Source organism: Sarcophilus harrisii, chromosome 3 (genome assembly GCF_902635505.1).
Source record: "Sarcophilus harrisii chromosome 3, mSarHar1.11, whole genome shotgun sequence".
Taxonomy (NCBI): Eukaryota; Metazoa; Chordata; class Mammalia; order Dasyuromorphia; family Dasyuridae; genus Sarcophilus; species Sarcophilus harrisii.
In genome coordinates this window covers 571,835,620-571,853,690 of record NC_045428.1, presented here as the reverse complement: position 1 = coordinate 571,853,690, position 18,071 = coordinate 571,835,620, and the positions used below count along the sequence as shown (strand labels likewise).

The 18,071-nt window shown below is 43.5% G+C and overlaps 1 protein-coding gene across 1 annotated transcript in view; it reads left to right on the top strand.

The window, feature by feature from the left end:
* Positions 1-18,071, top strand: part of C3H1orf167 (chromosome 3 C1orf167 homolog) — a 50,448-nt gene that overhangs the window by 12,129 nt on the left and 20,248 nt on the right. Inside the window, 8 exon segments of the mRNA XM_031961552.1 lie at positions 2,158-3,696; positions 4,036-4,487; positions 6,016-6,056; positions 10,020-10,218; positions 11,311-11,417; positions 14,917-15,044; positions 16,646-16,671; positions 16,673-16,757. Of these exon segments, the coding sequence (XP_031817412.1) occupies positions 2,158-3,696; positions 4,036-4,487; positions 6,016-6,056; positions 10,020-10,218; positions 11,311-11,417; positions 14,917-15,044; positions 16,646-16,671; positions 16,673-16,757 (2,577 nt within the window).

Sequence of the window (18,071 nt, the reverse complement as noted above, 5' to 3'; positions counted from 1 at the left end):
AAAATTTTAAGAATCGTTCAATATGTTCCTTGGATTTATTGCAATATGCTCGCATTCTTGATATTAAGATGTCATTTTAATCTGGCTGTTTTCATGCTCTTCACAGCCAAAACTTCATTACAAGTTAAGCAAAGAGATTTTTCCACACCATCATCATTATTAGAAATGATGTCGTCATTTTATTTTTCTAGTCAGTTTAGGTGTACTACAATCTGGTAGTGAAGCTTCTGCCTTATTGTCATCAGTATTTTTAAATCTTCTGTCAAAATTTAGCCATTTACCCATAAGGGAAAAATATTTTTGTCTTAAAAGATGCATAAATATTCCTACTAATTTCTCAAATAAACATTAGCTTTAATTTATGAAATTCCATCTGCTTGTGCTTAAATTTAAAAAATTAATATTCACATACAGCAATAATAGTGGAGAAATATTATTTAAGGGCTTTTGTCTTGACTTGCTGCAATTAAATACTTAATGTTTCCGTAAAAGAAGGAGATAACAGTAATTTTAAAAAATCAGACATTCTAACATAATACAATCCAAAGATATACTAATTTGATACTTACATGCTGAGAAATGATGGTAGAAAAAAGTACAAGTCTTTATTTTCCATAATTAAACTATCATGTTTCTGTTAAAAATAGAACAATTTCTACATACAATAAAAGCAAAGCAATTCATAACATATAATAGATTCAAATCTTAGCCAAGGTGTTTCTGGCAGCGTTCGTGCATGCACAGTGCAAAGTGTGCATGTTGTGTGTCGGAACCAAGGCTGCCCAATATTTCCTGATGCAGCTTGGGCAAGGGCTGCCAGGACCACCTTGGATTCACAATACGTTTGATTTTGGATTAATTTTTGGTCATTGCACTTTCAGAAATTTTTTACTGCTGCCAAATTTATCACGAGCCCCACAGTCAGTTATGTGACACCATTTAGGGCCACAATTTCATAAACTAAAAGCTAGTATTTGAAAAGTTATAGGAATATTTTTGCATCTTTTAGCACAAAAACATTTTTCAGATTGAGTGGCTGTCATCAGTTGGGGAATGACTGAATAAGTTATAGCATATGAATGTTATGGAATATTATTGTTCTACAAGAAACGATCAGGAGGATGATTTTAGAGAGGCCTGGAGAGACTTACATGGCCTGATGCTAAGTGAAATGAGCAGAATCAGGAGATCATTGCATAGAGCAACAAGATTATACAATGATCAATTCTGATGCACGTGGCTTTTCTCAACAAGTCAATGATTTAGGCCAGTTTCAATGGTCTTGTGATGGAGAGAGCCATTTGCACCCAGAGAGGTCTGTGGGAACTGAGGGTAGATCACAATATAACATTCTCACTCTTTTTGTTGGTTTTCTTGCATTTTGTTTTCTTTCTCATTTTTTTCCCTATCTGATCTGATTTTTCTTGTGCAGCATGATATTTGTGGAAATATATATACATATATTGGATTTAACATTCAATTTAACATGTTTAACATATATTGGATTACTTGCTATCTAGGGGAGTGGGAGAAAAGGGAAAAATGAGTCAATGCTGAAAAATTATTCATGCATATGTTTTGAAAATAAAACCTTTAATAAAAAAAGATTTAAATTTTTTTTTAAAAAAAAAAGATCAGCAAGATGATTTCAGAAAGACTTGTATGAATTGATCCCACAGCTTAAGAAACTTCGATCTAGTCCATTTCCCTCATTTGACAACTGAGGAAAATGAGACCTACTAAGGCTACTAAGGTAGCCCAAAGTCACTCTTTGTAATCAGGACAAATGTAGCGTAAAAACTCCAGTTCTGACTTCAACCTTTATTCTTCCCATTGCACCAGAGGTCATAGATTTAGAACTAAAGGGGATTTTGGTGACATTAAAACCAACCCCTGGATAGACAACCAGGCTTGGAGTCAGAAAAATCTGAGTTTAGATTTAGCCTCAAGCACTTCCTGGCTGGATGACACCCGACAAGTTTTATTTACCTCAGTTTTCTTATCTGTAAAATGAGCTGGAAAAGGAAGTGGCAAACCATTCCCTGCCCCCAAAACCCCTAAATGGGGTCCCAGAGAGTCGGACACAACTTACCCACAAAACCGTGTTTGACACTGGATTGATCGCCCTAACTTCTGGCCCATGTGGCTTTCCCACAGACCGACAGCTGGTTCCGAAGAACGTGAACATCGGCCTCTCTGTGGGCAGCGGGCGAGCTACCATGGCGGGGTCTCGCTCTCCCATCAAAACTCAGAGGCAGAGTCCAGCCGCTCCTCCAGGCCAAGGCCTGCAGCTGGAAGGGCCTGTAGCCAGCAGCCAGGAGGCGAGGTACCTCTCCTCTGGGGTTCAGACCAACCTGGCTCCTGTGGGCCAGTCCCTGCCCAGGGCCGCCGGCCTGGTGAGTAACTCTTGCTTTGAGCAGCAGAGCAACCTGTGGCTCCAAGCCCGGAGGCCCAGGGCATCTGGGAAGTGGACAGGGCTTTCCTCCCAGCAAAGCAACGTGGAGCTGAGCAGAGCAGACCCAGAGAGGAGAGGGGGAGCCAGGAGCCCCCACCTAAAGGAGCCGGCCTGGAGCCTGGGGGGCTGCTCGTGGGAGCTCTTGTGGTCCGGACATTCTGGAGGCGTCCCCTGGCCCTCCGGGTCAGACAGCCAGACCCACAGGCTCCCGTTGCTGAGGGACCGACCATCATCTTCCTTCCCCGGCCCTGGGAGCACCGTACACATCTCACCAAAAGCCACAAAAGCCTGGGGGTCCAAGCGGAGCCCTTCCCCTCCATCTGGCCATCAGGGTTGTCTTGTCCAGCCCAGCACAAGTTACCTGGGTTACTGGGCCCCAAACTCCACCGAGCAAACCCTCCCCTTGGAGGACCTGACCCTCTCAGGCCAGTGCCGGCAATCATCTCAGCCTCCGGTCTTGGAGCCCAGAGCTGAGTTTTTCCCAGACTCGGCCCACCTGCGCTTGTCCATGAGGAGCCTCCGATGGCCATCAGAGGAGCTCCTCCTCAGAGCCCCCCAGGAGCACTCCAGACCCTGGCCCTGCTCCAGCTGGGCCATTTCTCCAGGGGCCTCACTAACCTCGACTCTAGGGCACCCCAGCCCCCTAACCCATGCTTGTGGGACTGTGCCTCCAGAAGCTACCCCTCGCCTGGCACCTGGGCACCCCAGTCCCTGCAGGGCTGTGCCTCCAGAGGCTACTCCTTACCTAACACCTGGGCACCACAGCCCCCTTACCCACCCTGGTGGGACTGAGCCTCCAGAGGCTACCCCTCACCTGCCACCTGGGCACCCCAATCCCTGCAGGGCTGTGCCTCCAGAAACCATCCCTCACCTGGCACGAGGGTATCCCAGCCCCCTTAGCCATCCTTGCAGGGCTGTGTCTCCAGAGGCTAGCCCTTACCTAACATCCGGGCACCCCAACCCCCTTACCTGCCCCTGCAGGGCTGTGTCTCCAGAGACTGCCCCTTACTTAACACCAGGGCACCCCAGCCCCCTCACTCTCTCCCACAGCGCTGCAAGTCCAGAGGTTCTCCAGAATCTGACAATGGGGTACCCCAGTCCCCATATTTTTTCTGACAAGACCTTAACTCCAGAGGCATCCCCCAAACTGGCACCAGGATACTCCAGCAGGACTAAGGCTCCAGAGGCCTCCCCCAGCCCGACGTCGGAGTCTCCTACCCTCCTCCCTCTCTCTTACCAAGGTGACTCCAGAAGCCTCTCCCAGCCTGGCCCTGCCATGTTCCCTGGGGGTGCAGCAGTCCGCCAGGGCCTGTGGCTTTCCCCACACAGGGCTGGTGATTCCAGTCCCCCCTTTTCTGGTAATGGGCACAGCAGGGCTACCCCTAGCTTCTCCCCTGGGGTAGGATGGCTGTCTGCAGGGCTGCCCACCCAGCTTGCCTCCTTCAGCCTGATACAGCCCCCTGATCTGCATGTGAGCATGGCCCCAAGCCTCCTGGGACAAGCTCTCCCTCAGGAGGGGGGGCAGTCCCCACCTCTGAGATCCTTCCTGCTCACGTCAGGACCATTGGCTTGTGTTTCAGGCTCCCGAGTAGACAGGGGACAGCGACTGACAGACACTCAGCTGGAGGGACATTTGTGGCAAATCTGGCATCGCTGGTGTCCCCAGGGCACAAATACCCCTCTCCCGGGCCAGGCGGAAGGGACTGCTCCTGCCCACTGGAAAAGTCCAAGAGAAGGAGCCTTCTCAGGCCCTGAGGGTAGTTCCGGGCCAAGCCTCCTGCAGAGTGCCATTCCTGGTCCCTGCCCCCCTGGGGGGGAAGGCAGACTGGGCCCGAGGACCTGTCTTTCAGCCTCCCCTTCTATTGGGGCGCATCCAGCCCAGCAGCAGATGGAAAAGGCTCTTTGGCCCAGGGAACGGGAAGGTCCCTGGATGGAACGGGGCCTTGCTGAGAGCCATAGGGCAAGAAGCCGGGACAGGAGGGAGCAACACCTGGCAGTCGGGGGCCCACAGCAAAAGCTGGGGCTAGAGAAGGTCAGAGGGCACATGGGAGACGGTAGCTTCCGGACCCCGGCTCTGCCACCCCTGGGACCCCATGTTTCCTAGCGGCCTTTCCCCTCTGGGGTGGGAGGAACAAGGATTGACCCCCTGGGAAGGCTCAGAAAGTGGCTCAAATGACAAAAGGGAGTTACTAGGAAGGATGGACCAAGGACCTCCTTGGAGCTGAAATCAGGAGAAGTCATCCCAAGGACTGGACAGGGAAGAAAGCTAGAGAGAGGAGGAGCCGAGGGGAGAGGAAATGTTAAATTCCAGGTAGATGAATTGAGCTTGAGATGGAAGGCCCGGTTCTATCAGAGTCGGCGGGTGGTGCAATGGGTGGCGCACTGGCCCTGAAACCTGGCCTTGGCAAGCCTCAAGTAGTAAGCTACTGCTGATACTCTCAAAAGTAGCCCAAGAAAGCAGTTCAACTATTAGCCACATTTTACAGCTTTCTGGTTTATTTTTTTTTTTCCTTTTTCTTAGAGGTCACACACCTAGTAGGAAATTTCTGAGGCAGGTCCTTCTGACTCCAGGGCCATCCTCTGAGCCAGCTAACTGTCCCTATCCCCATTTAAGAGATGGGAAAACTGGCCCAGAGGATCCTCTTAAACAGCTTTCTCATGACCATGGGTAGTAAATGGCAACATCAAGACCTGAATCCAGGCCCCTGGGCTTCAAAGTTTGCCTTCATTGCGTTGCTCTGCCTCCTATGGGATGGGGGTTATGATTTCCCATCATTCCCCAAGAGTAAAGTCACCCCATTTCCCCACAAATATTGGAGTGAAGGGGCTGATGGGGAAGACCATACCTTAGCAGTCTGTTAGAGTACAGATGTGGAAACTGAGACCCATGTCAGATAAATAACTTGACCAATGGACTTTCCCAAGACAGCAACTGAAGACAAGATTATTAGGGAGGAGGGAGAGGGAGGACAGAAGACAGTTTGTGAGCGCATATCCACAGCTGGGTATCCCAGGACCACACCCTCATATGTATATAGATGAGCTGTAGTTATTTGCTTTTGTTCTGGAAAAGGACCTGCCTCCCTTTTCCCTCCAGACCCTTCTGGATCCAGTGACCAGATATGGATCAGGACAGCTGGAGGTGGCTTTTGCAGTCTAAGATCAAAAATAAATTCACCTGCCTGCTTGACACCAGGCTCCTTCCCTCTCCACCTTTTTTACACATCACTTTCCCTTACGTTCTTCCTAGGAGACTCACAGAATCCTCGATCTTAGTCGGGGCTCTTAAATCCATAAGGAACGTTACATGAGTTTAATCAGTAGTTGAATCAATGGTTATCCAGCTTCTCCTTGAAGACCTCCCGTGATGGACAATTGACTTCTTCCTGAGTAGCTTGCTCTTGTTATTAGGAAGTTGCGCATCCCATGAAGCCTGAATCTGCAGCTTCTCCCCATCTGTTCCCCATTCCACTCTCAGTTAAATACACCCAACCTCTCTTCCATATGATGGCCTATTAATTATTTGAAGACTGATTATCCTGTCCTCTTCTCTTTTCCAGAAGTCATCCATATCTTTACTCTCGGAGACCAGGGAATCAAGGTGAGGCTCTTGGGGGGCCCTTCAAGGCTCTGTGGTAAGGTAGACCTTTCCTCCTCATTCCTGTTCCCTGAGCACCTGGCTCCTCACAAAGACCTTAAATGGGTGAAACAAGGACATAAAATAGTTTAGGAGAGTGAATGAAGGCAGCTGAAGGGATAAGGAAAGGGTTGTTCAGAAGATGGGTCACAAAGGCCTGTGAAGGTGGAGGTAAGAAGGGAAGGCATTCCAGGCATGAAGAACAGCCTGTGCAAAAGCATGGGGGTGGGAAGCTAGAAGTTTTAGGGGAAAGATGATGAGTTCCATCTGGGACATTTTGATTTTGCAAAATCTCAGGAGTTTAAATGTGCAGTAGGCATTTGTTGATGCCTCCGGGAAAGCCTGGAACTACTAGCTCTCAAACTGGAACTTCTGGAAATATCCCAATTATATATTGCTACAGGGCTGGTAGTTAAATTCACGGGAACTGACAAGGTTACTCAGAGAGAAGATATGGAGAAAAATGGCTCAGGGCCTTACCTTGGAGATACCCACAGTGAAGGGGTATGATAAGGATGATAAACTAGCCAAAGAGCCAGAGGTAGGAAGAGAGTCAGGAGAGATTGGCTGTATGAAAACCCAGTGAGAAGACAGTGAAAGAGCTTCAACAGGGAGGCCAAGAAATAGGAGGCCCAAGAAAAGGCTTTCTACCAGATGTGACAATTAAGGGATCACTGCTAACTGTAGAGAGGGCACTTTTGATTAAGTGATGAGGTCAGAAGTCAAAAATGCAAAAGGTGGAGAGCATCATTTTTTTAAATTTAATATTTTATTTCCCCCCCAATTACATGTAAAAACAATCTTAACACTTTTTAAAAATATTGAGCTCCAAAATCTCTCCTCCCCTCTCGCCCTCATTAAGAAGACAATTTGATATCGATTATACATGGAGAACATTTTTCAAAAAATATTTTATTTTCCCCAACATATGTAAAAACAATTCTAACATTTTTTCTTCAAATTTTGAGCTCCAAATTCTCTCCTCCTTTTTCCCTTCCTTACTAAAATGAAAAACAATTCAATATAAGCTATAAATGGAGAACATTTTTTGTTTTGTTTTTTATTATTTTTTATTGTAGCTTTTTGTATACAAAGCATATGCATGGGTAATTTTTCAACACTGACCCTTGCAAAACCTTCTGTTCCAACTTATTCCCTTCTTCCTCCACCCACTCCCTTGGATGGCAAGTAGTCCCATACATGTTAAATATGTTAAAATATATGTTAAATATAATATATGGATACATATTTATACAGTTATCTTGTTGTACAGGAAAGATTGGATTTAGAAATAAGATAAAAATAGCCTGAGAAGAAAAAAACAAAAACGTAAGCAAACAGTAACAGAAAGAGTGCAAATGCTATGGGCCCACACTCATTTCCCAGTGTTCTTTCTCTGGGTGTAGCTGGTTCTGTTCATCACTGATCAAATGGAATTGATTTGGATCCTCTCATTGCCAAAGATAGCCACTTCCATCAGAAATGATCCTCATATAGTTTTGTTGTTGAAGTATATAATGATCTCCTGGTTCTGCCAGGATCACTCAGCATCAGTTTGTGTAAGTCTCTTCAGGCCACTCTGAAATCATCCTGCTGGTTATTTTTTACAGAACAATAATATTCCATAATATTCACATACCATAATGTATTCAGCCATTCTCCAATTAATGGGCATACATTCAATTTCCAGTTTCTTGTCACTACAAAGAGGGCTGCTACAAACATTCTTGCACATACAGTTCCCTTTCCCTCCTTTAAGATCTCTTTGGGATATAAACCCAGTAGTAACACTGATGGATCAAAGGATATGCACAGTTTGATAATTTTTTGCTGTCATTTTAGCCAGTCTGACCGGTGTGTAGTGGTATCTCAGAGTTTTCTTAATTTGCATTTCTCTGATCAATAATGACTTGGAGCACCTTATCATATGAGTAGAAATAGTTTCAGTTTCTTCATTTGAAAATTGTTCATATCCTTTGACCCTTTATCAATTGGAGAATGGCTTGATTTCTTATAAATTAGAGTCAATTCTCTCTATATTTTGGAGATGAGGCCTTTATCAGAATCTTTAGCTGTAAAAAATGTTTTCCCAGTTTATTGCTTCCCTTCTAATCTTGTCCACATTAGCTTTATTTGTACAAAAGCTTTTTAACTTAATATAATTAAAATTTCTATTTTGTGATCAATAATGATCTCTAGTTCTTCTTTGGTCATAAATTCCTTCCTCCTAATGGAAATTATTTTTAAAAATTTAATATTTTATTTTCCCCCTAATTATTTATAAAAACAATTTTAATTTTTTTTCAAATTTTGAGCTTTAACTCTTTCCTTCTCTCCCTTCCCTCAAGACAAGTAATTTAATATAGATTATACAGAAGAGCATTTTTTAAAATTTAAAATTTTATTTTCCCTCAATTATATATAACAACAATTTTAATATTCTTCTTTTCAAATTTGGCTCCCAATTATATCCTCCCTTCCTCCACTCCTGTATCAAAAAGACAAACAATTTGATGTAGGTTATACTTGAAGAACATTTTTTAATTTAATATTTTATTTTTCTCCCAATTACATGTAAAAACAATTTTAACATTCTTCTTTTCAAATTTAGCTCCCAATTGTCTCCTCTCTTCCCTACTTCCATATTAAAAAGACAAAAAAATTGAAATAGGTTATGTTTGAGAGCATTTTTAAAATTTAATATTATTCCTCCTTATATGTAAAAAACAATTTTTTTTCTTTATATTTTGAGCTCTAAATCTCTCCTTTCCCCCCCTGTCCCTTCTTCCTGGGAAGACAGTTTGTTATAATTCATACATGGAGAGCATTACTTTTTTCAGGACTTACTTTTTGTGTCAGGCACTGCATTAAGCTCTGAGAATACAATGTAAACAAGGAAGATAGTCCTTTCCTTCAAGGATTTTACCTTCTAATAGGGGAAGGTCACACATAAAGGGGTTGGAATTGGGAGGGTAGAAGGGAGGTAGAGTCCAGACAGGTGGGGAGTCACTCAGGGAGTGAGCATAGATGTGGGCTAGGGTATCACTTGTGAGGAGGAACGACTCCAGGTTGGAGTCATCTCCTGGGAGAGAGGCAAGGAGGGAAAGCAGCCAGGGAAGGCATCTTTAAGATTACACTAATCCCTGGTGCAGTATTTGTCCATCCCTGCAAACTATTCCTGGGAAATTCACTCCGTGTCTTTCCTACTCTCCTTTGGAGGAGGCTGGGGGCTTCTTCCTTCAGGCTGAGAATGACCAGAAACCTGACAGATTAACACTTTAAAAACTAGGAATAACAAAGAAAGGACTGTGGGAACTGAGCATGGATCACAAATAGTGTTTTCACTCTGTTATTGTTTGCCTGTATTTTAGTTTTTCTTTCCCATTTTTTTCCTTTTTTGATCTGATTTTTCTTGGGCAACATAATTGTGGAAATATGTATAGGAGAATTGCACATGTTTAACATATATTGGATTACTAGAGGAAGGAAAAGGGGGGAAGGGAGGGAGAAAATTTTCCATGCTTTTGTTTTGAAAATGAAAAGCTTTAATTAAAAAAAAAAAAAACTGGGTATAAGAGATCATTCTCTCTCATTTCTTACCTAGCCTTAATCACTGAATGGGTGTTACTTTAGTCAAAACTGAAGACCTTAACTTAAGACTGCCAAGGTCTCCCACTGGTTCCAGGGCCATCTCCAGTGACCCTGATCCCTGGGCCCAGATGGTTCTGGAAGAGAAAATAAGGCAGGTGACCTTGCACAGCCTTCCCTCGCTTAAATCTTACTCACATGTTATAGCATCACCTCCCTGATGTCAGTCTTTGAGAATGAAGGACATACAAGAATAATAACAATGTGGCAGAAAAGCATGGAGAACTCTGGAGGCCGGGGGAGAGGCTGGACAGCAGCCAGTCTGACCTGTCCTTGCAGGGCCCTGCTCAGCTGCTGCTTCAAAGCCTGGCACTGCCACCTGCTGAGACAGCGGGCTGCGGCCAGGGCGCTGAGGAGGAGACATCTGCTGCGGAAGGGCCTCCGCGCCATGCGCTGGGCCTTATGGCTCCGGGAAGCCCAGATGGAGTTCATGAAGAGGAAGCGGAGGCGGACTGTGCTGGCCGGGAGCTTCCGAAAGGTATGGGACCCACAGGGAGGGAAAGGAGGCCGTCCCCTGCCCAAGGTGGACCTGCCCTAATGGGTCCCTAATGGGCCACACATCTATGTGGATCCTAATCCATCCTCCAAACAACTGCCGTGATCACCTTGATCTATTACTCCCATTCTCTATGTTTCCCCATTTGAATTATTTATTGAATAAATACCTGTCAATTACTTAAGCAAAAAAGGATAATCTATAATAAAAGTCTCTCTACTGATATTGCTCCTCTTCTCAATAAACCCCAGAAGTTCTCTTTTACTTCCAAGATCAAATACTCTCATTTCTTTGTCTTTGTAGCTTAGCAGTTCCTGAAACTTATTACGTTCCTTTTAGTTGATTGAATGATTCTACTGAGCATAAAGGAAACGCTTAGATCTAGAGAAGTGACTTCCTCACTGAGTACATTAGTTTTAAGAATATAGCTCTAATATCATCTTCTTTGCCTTAGCAAGGGGTGAGGATGGGGGATTAAGGGAGAGCATTTGAATGTTTTGGAAAATAAATGTTGAAAAACATTTAAACAAAATTGGGAAATATTTAACAAAATTAAAAATATGAAAAATAATGTAGAGCTAAGACGAAGATAGATTGTTGTACCAGGTATATAAAGGAACGTGGAGATTAGATGGAGTAATAACAAAAAGAAAGGAATCTTTCAATGGCAGGTAGAGGAGAAAAGAATTAACATGGAGTATCTAGAGTCCCAGGATCTGGATTCAAATCTGGACTACTATTTATTGCCTGTGTTTACTTCCCTTGTTTATGTCTCATCACTTCTCCACTCCTCAGTTTTCTGCCTTATAAAACAACAGATGGGGAGTGGGGTGTCAGACTGGATGATCTCTAATTTCCCTTTCAAATTAAAATGTTATGATCCTGTGAGATGAGGACTCTGCCTTCCTCACCCTCCTGCCCCTTTTCCCTCCCTAAATATCTGCCCTGATCCCTCCAGACCTGGCCTCTTTTTCCAAGCCTGAGTCCCGTGGTCTCAGTCCCGGACCCCACCTTTGGCTGGGCAGAGACTCAGGCTGCAGCCAGGTCTCCCTCCTCCTGTTTTTTCTGATCTAGTGGAAAGACCTGTATATGAACAGGAGAAAAAGGAAGCTGCTGACTCAGTGCAGGACAGCTACTCCTGAGAAAGACTTTCTCCTCTTCTTGGAAAGCCCACGGGAAAGGTAAGAAAAATAGACTTCTGATGCTCCTGGGGCTTCTTAGGAAGACACGTTTGTTCCATCCTGGCTCCAGCTGGCCCTACAGCAGGGAAAGACAAATTGAGCCAACCATCCTGCTTCCACGGTCTGAAGAGCCCTTCGGACTCCCAGACTACATGGGGGAATGTGGGTGACTCGGGACAGCTCTTACGCTGCATAGTGGATGGGGATATACTTGGTCCCCATCCCAGGCTCCTCCAAGAGCCAACTGGGCAACGGTGGACAAACCACAGAATCCCAGAATTTTTGAGTTGAAAGGAACTCAGAGGTCAAAGCAGGGACATAGGGAGGGAAATGGGGGGGGGGGGAAGGGGAGAGAATTAAGATGAATTAAGGGCAAAGTCTTCTTTTCATAGGATCATAACATTTAAATTGGAGAGAGAGTTTAGAGATTGTCTAGTTTGATGGACTGGATGAGGTCTTCTATATTAGGGGTGATTAGCAGAGAAATTGATAAAAATAACCCCCTGAGGGAGGCTAGAGAAGACTTTGACAGAGATCAATTTAGCTCCACGGTCTCACTCTTAAGGGACATCCTTCAAGTCTGAGGACTCTCAAACTCCTGAAACCTGCCCTCTGTAGAGATCTTGAGCAGTCTCACCTTGCCATGTCCCGTCAGAAATCCCAATCATTTCCCTGAGGTTAAATTTTCCCTACAAAATCTACTTAAAAGCCATCCTATGACTGCTGCCTTCCTTTGGGGCAGTTCATGGGGCACTCTGCCTCCTATTGCCGCTGTTCTCCTTGACCCTCCCCCATGCCATCTAGTATCTCCCCTTGTTGAGGTTCAAAAGGAGACCCCGAGAGGTTGGGATCACAGACCCGTGTCCAAAATGTCTCAAAAGAATTTTCAGGCTTGAACCCATTTCCAAGTCATGGGGCAAAGTTTATTGTAATTGCAACACTAATTGAAACAGGCTAAGTTCCAAAAGGATTTAGCAAAGGACCAGGAATAAGGAGACAAATTTATAGGAAAGAGAGATCAGGCACTTCATGTCACTGATATGCTGATTTTATGGCTTAGATGTAGAATTGAGGAGTGGTTTGCTGTGCACTTCATTATTATCTCAGAAACTTTTTTATTACTGACCTACACATTGTTAGAACTATAGCACTCAGGGGACCTTAGGATTGATTATTGCTATATTTACTCTGGAAGCTTTCTACTGGCTATTTGTGAGTTCCACTGAGGAACTTATCTTTCATATGCTCTCCCGACTTTATTTCATATTTACCATCCCTTCATTTTGTCTCTTCCCCTAAATAAATCTATCTTTTGCCAGAGAGAATGGCCATTGGGAATTCTTCACATGACCGAACCTCGACTTTCGGTACCTGCCATCATCTGGTGAAAATATCACCCATATCACATTCATTTACTACTCTAACTCATACCTATAAAACAATTTTCTCTGTAATATAATGCCCAATATTATTTTCTAGCCTGCAGAAGTAACCTGCAGATCCCAGGGCCTTGCCATCTGCCTCAATGTTTCTCCCTTTGGGTGTTCAGACCTTTGCTCTATGCTTTCTTTGTTTATGTTGTCTCTTTCAACTAGGATGGGAGTTCTTTGAAAGCAGGGCCTATCTTTCCCATCTGTCTGCTCTCCATTTATACAGCCTCTATCCAGGTTCAAGCCTTCAGTTCCTCTTAAACTTCTATTGCAGTAGCTTCCTAGCTGGTTTCCCTGCATCCTATCCTTCTTTCACACAGCTTCAACGCCCAGCCCTGGTGCCCCTCCTACATTAGCCTTTCTCAAGTTTCCCAGCTTGTATAGATTTTGTGTACCCTTTCATAGGCACATGATGTGTCCCTCAATATATAAACTCACAGGGCTGAGGGCAGGGACTGTCTCACTTCTTTTTTTTGGCTGGCACACAATAGGCACTTAATAAATGCTTGTTGCTTAATTGAGACCCTTCACCCTCCTGGTCATCTTTCTCTGGACATTCTCTGCTAATCAATATCCTTTCCCCACAGAACTAAACTGAGTATTTCAGATGGGATCGAACTAGGATGGGGGACCATCACCTCCTTTTTCCTGGATGCCTTTTAGCTGGGATCCCCCTAACATTTTAATCTGACATATCTAACTCTTTAGTGGAACTTTGCCTTCCACTAAACCCTGAGAGCCTTTCAGAAAAAAAAAACAAAACACTTTTCTATCCCACTGAACCAGAACACGAGGTCAGTTTCATCTTATTAGATTTGGTCTAGTGTTCTTCTCTGTCATGATGGTTTCATGAGCTCATCCTTCAATGTGTCCTGCTCCTCCCAGCTTTGTGTCATCTCTTGAGCTTTCTCAACCTCAGTTTCCTCATTGCACAATGGGAATTAAAATATTTGTATTACCTGATAGGCGGCAGTCATTTAACTTGACATTTATTAAGCTCTTTCTATATTTCAAGCATTGTGCTGGGATTAGAAATGTTGTTTGTTCTTTGTTCTAGAAGAGGACCGTGACATTATGATTTGCAAGTGAACTGGATTTAAGCCAGGGAGGGCTGTGCAAAATCATCAGCCTCTCTTTCCCCTCCAGAGCCATCTGGGACAGATATAGATCAGGAGGACTGGAGATGGCTTTGCATGCCTTTTTAAGTTTTTTTGAGGTTGCACTCATTCAGTGATGCTGAGTAAGAAATGAGACAAAGAAAAGCCTTTTTATATAACAAAAAAAAATCAATCTGGGAGAAAGATCTTTAGGATTTCTGGCCAGAGCAGAAACAATTGCTATTTATACTCACTCTGAGACACTGAGTCCAAACAATGACCAAGTGGGGCTTGGTCTGGAACCTATTGTTGGTCAATCAACGAGAGCCAGCGTGATTTGGGTTTAAGGCATGTCTTAAAGAAAGAAATCTATCCCATAAACCCTGAGATAGCTTGGGTTTCAGTAATCAAAATTTACAAATACAAGCAGAAAGAAAGCCGGTGTCCTCGAGGACCTTACATTCTAACGGGGGAAATAATACATAAAAGGGAGCTGGGGATAGGGAGAGAGAGAAGGGAGAATGGGATGCATCCAACAGAGAGATCTGGTGGAGAATGTTAGAAGTAGGTCCTGAAGGAAGAATGAACTGGTTTGGCTGGATCCTTTAAAAAGGAATTTCTACGAGGATCCAGCCAATCAGAGGAAGAGGATCCGGGATGGATGAGAAATCCAGGGCTCAGATGAGCCAGTGGAAAGAATTTTGGATTTGGAGTCAGAATATTTGAGCCTCAGTTTCCTTACCCATAAAGTGAGAGGTTTGGACTAAATGGTTCCTGAGGTCCCTATCAGCTCTAAATCCATGATCCCATGATTCTGTTTCCTGGGATTGTTAGCAAGTTGGCTTGAGATAGTTGGTCTGAACATTTTGTTGGCAGCCTTTCAAATGCTTAAGAATGGGACCTCCGGGGGGAAAGGTGGGGCAGGAACTTCCACGTACCCAAGCAACTGATGACATGTTTCTCTTTGGGCAGATCCTTTGTCACTCTAGGGATGGTTTGTGGAAATGAGGGAGCACCAAAGAATCAGCTCCATCCCAGGTGGAAAACAGGCAGCCAGGACCCCAGGGCTCCGGCCACTCCAGACCTCCAGTGGCTGGCTGGTGAGTGGATGTTAGGAAAGGAGGATATTCAGGGAAAGGAGGGGACCACAGAAGCTGGGGTCAGCGAAGCTATACCTTTAGCCTTTTTGCAAATCAGGGCCCAGACTTCCCTCCATAAGGGTCCCCAAGACTTTTTCAGGGGGTTCACAAAGTCAAAATTATTTCCATAATACTAAGATATTTTAATTTCTAATACTGTAAATATGGATAAATATAACCCATATAAACCAAAACTCTTTGAAAGATCCTCAATAATTTAATGGTATAAAAAGGTTTGGAGAGCAAAACTTTGAGAACCACTGCACCGTGACAGCCCCTAAGAGCAAGAGTTTAAGGGAGGGTGTCAAAGTCTCCATAAAGGTGGTTTCGACAGCCTGACACCAGATGGGACACCTCCATGAACAAGAGCACTGTTTCCCCATTGTGTGGCAGTTCCAAAACTTTGTTGGCCCTAAATTATTCTGCTTTGCATGGGCAGTGGTACCCATCAACAAATTAGAATGAGTGAAAAAAATTAAAAAAGAAAAGAAAAACAAATAAAAAAAATTAGAACGAGTGAATCCCTGTAGTTTCTGGTTTGGGAAGTCAGGCCCTCAGGGTGGATTATGGTCCATGTGAGCCGAGAACTCTTGGACCTCCGGGTATAGTTTTACAGAAATTGGGCTATTTCATAGCAGTCTAGGATGATATTTTCAGATGCTGCCATTTATAAATTTAAGCTAGTATAAATGACTGTCCTATACAGCAGGACCCCACACAGGTCCCAGTGAAAAACATTTATTGGGAAGAGAATCTGACCAAAAAACTAGACCCCAGATTCACTCCGGGTCTAAACCTTGGCCAAGACAGTTCACCTCAATTTTTTCCATGGTGTGGTGAATAGAACCCTGAGTTTGGATTCAGGAGATCTGGATTCAAACCCTGCTTCTGATACTTCCTAGCTGAGGAAAAGTAGGTCACTCACTGCACAAAGCCTCAGTCTTCTCATCTGTAAGAAGAGATAAATGCTGGCCCTTCTGTGTTTGTCCTTTCCAGTTGGAGGTCTGTGGTGTCCATAGTCTGTTTCTTGTCCTAAACTCTCTGGCAGGGGAAGCTAGATGGCACAGTGGATAGAATATGGGTCCTGAAGCCAGAATATCTGAGTTAAAAACCATCCTCAGATATTTACCACTAGTTGTGTGATCCTGGGCAAGTCACTTAACTCGGATTGCCTCACCTAAAATAAATAAAATTAAAAGGAAAAATTATCGTTGAGTTATCTTAGTGGAGGAAATCTGCACACCAGGAACAATCTGGATTTTTTTTAAAAAGATGTATCTGATAGATTAGATTAACTAGATTAAATTAGCAGTGACATGTTTAACCTGTTGAATTACTTGCTGTCTAGAGGAGGCAGAAGGTAGGGAGGAACAGAAGAAAAATTTAGAACACAAACTTTTGCAAGGGTGAATGTTGAAAACTGTCTTTGCATGTATTTTGAAAAATAAAAAGCTATTATTATTATTATTTTAAATAGCAGTGATCACTTTTGGAATAGCAATGATGCAGAAGGTTTAAGATTTTCTGTTGCCCAATGTGACTCAGATAGTTTGTGATCTTAGGAATGAATTTAAAAGCTGGAAGAGAAAACAGGTGGTCTTCTGGGTGGTCAATTAGTGTTCTTTCTCTCTGCTGGGACAGGTCCCATATCTGTTCTTAATTTGAAATATTGCCGTTGAGTCTTTGTGGAAATGTGATAAGCAGACTCCCCTTTAATGGTATCAGGCAAAGGAACGTTACACGGATTATGGGGATGGAATAGCTACTTAGGAGAATTTGGGGGTTGAATTTTAACCTTTCAGTTGAGTTAGCAGATATTAAGTAAGCAGATATTACTGTTGCTGCCGTTTGCATGGACAGTTAGAATAGTTTCCCTCTGACTATTTGTCACTTTCTGCATACAGTATTCCATCTCCCACCTCAGTGTCTTTGCACAAGTAATTTCCCCAAGCTTCGGGATGCTTTTCTGCACACCCCCTCCACTTCTTAGAATCCCTGCCTTTCTAAGAGTTCAGTTCTGGAGACTGAATGTAAATCAACATACTTTTTTTCTTTTTCTTATTTTTTTTTCATGGTTTTTCCCTTTTGTTTTGATTTTCCTCTCCCAACATGATTCATAAAGAAATGTGTATTAAAAATTAATGTACATATATAAGCAGAAAAAAGAAAGCAATAAAAAAGAAGAAGAAATAAAAAATAAAGGGTTCAATTCAGGTGGCACCTGTTACAGGAGGCCTGTCCTGGTTCCCAGGATTTTTGGTGCTCTCTACCCAACCTGCCTGAAATTATTTTGAATTTGCTTCCTATATTTTGTATTTTACTTCTCTTTGTATTTGCTTATGTATATAAGCTGTATATCTGTTGGATTCCCCCAGTAGAATGTAAGCTCCTTGAGAGTGCGGACTGGTCTGTTTGTTTTTTGAAGGCTGTGGGATGGAAATTGGTCTTTCCATCCCCAGCAACAAGAACAGGTGCTTTTGAATGAATGAATGATTGAATCTTCCTTTAAAGAAATATCCTCACTGATGAATGACAGATCCTTAAATGAGATCTCACTAGTACTTACTGAAATTTGGGAAGTTGGAAAAGAGATCCTAGGGACTCAGACAGGGGCAGAGATGGGAGGCATTCATTCCATGGCTAAGTTTCTGTGTTTTCAATTCCTGTTTTCAGAAAGATGGAAAACACAGCAGGTGAGAATTCTCTCTGACCCTTCTGGCCGACAAAAACAGTGATGGTTCATAATAATAGCAATCTTGCGTTCTAGTTCCTCCTTCTGGAGGATAATAGCCTCCATAAAACTTTAGCACACACAGTGCATGTGGCTTTATTGTGGGTGGGATCTTAATCAAAGGGTTTTTGTTTGTTTGTTTTAGTTCTTTCCCGGTTTGAGATTTTATAAATTGGGCTCCCTGGTTAAAACCCACCCCATCCGAGCAGGTTTCTTGATTAAGTTTAAAATTCCCTGGCCCAAAGAGGTGTAAGGGT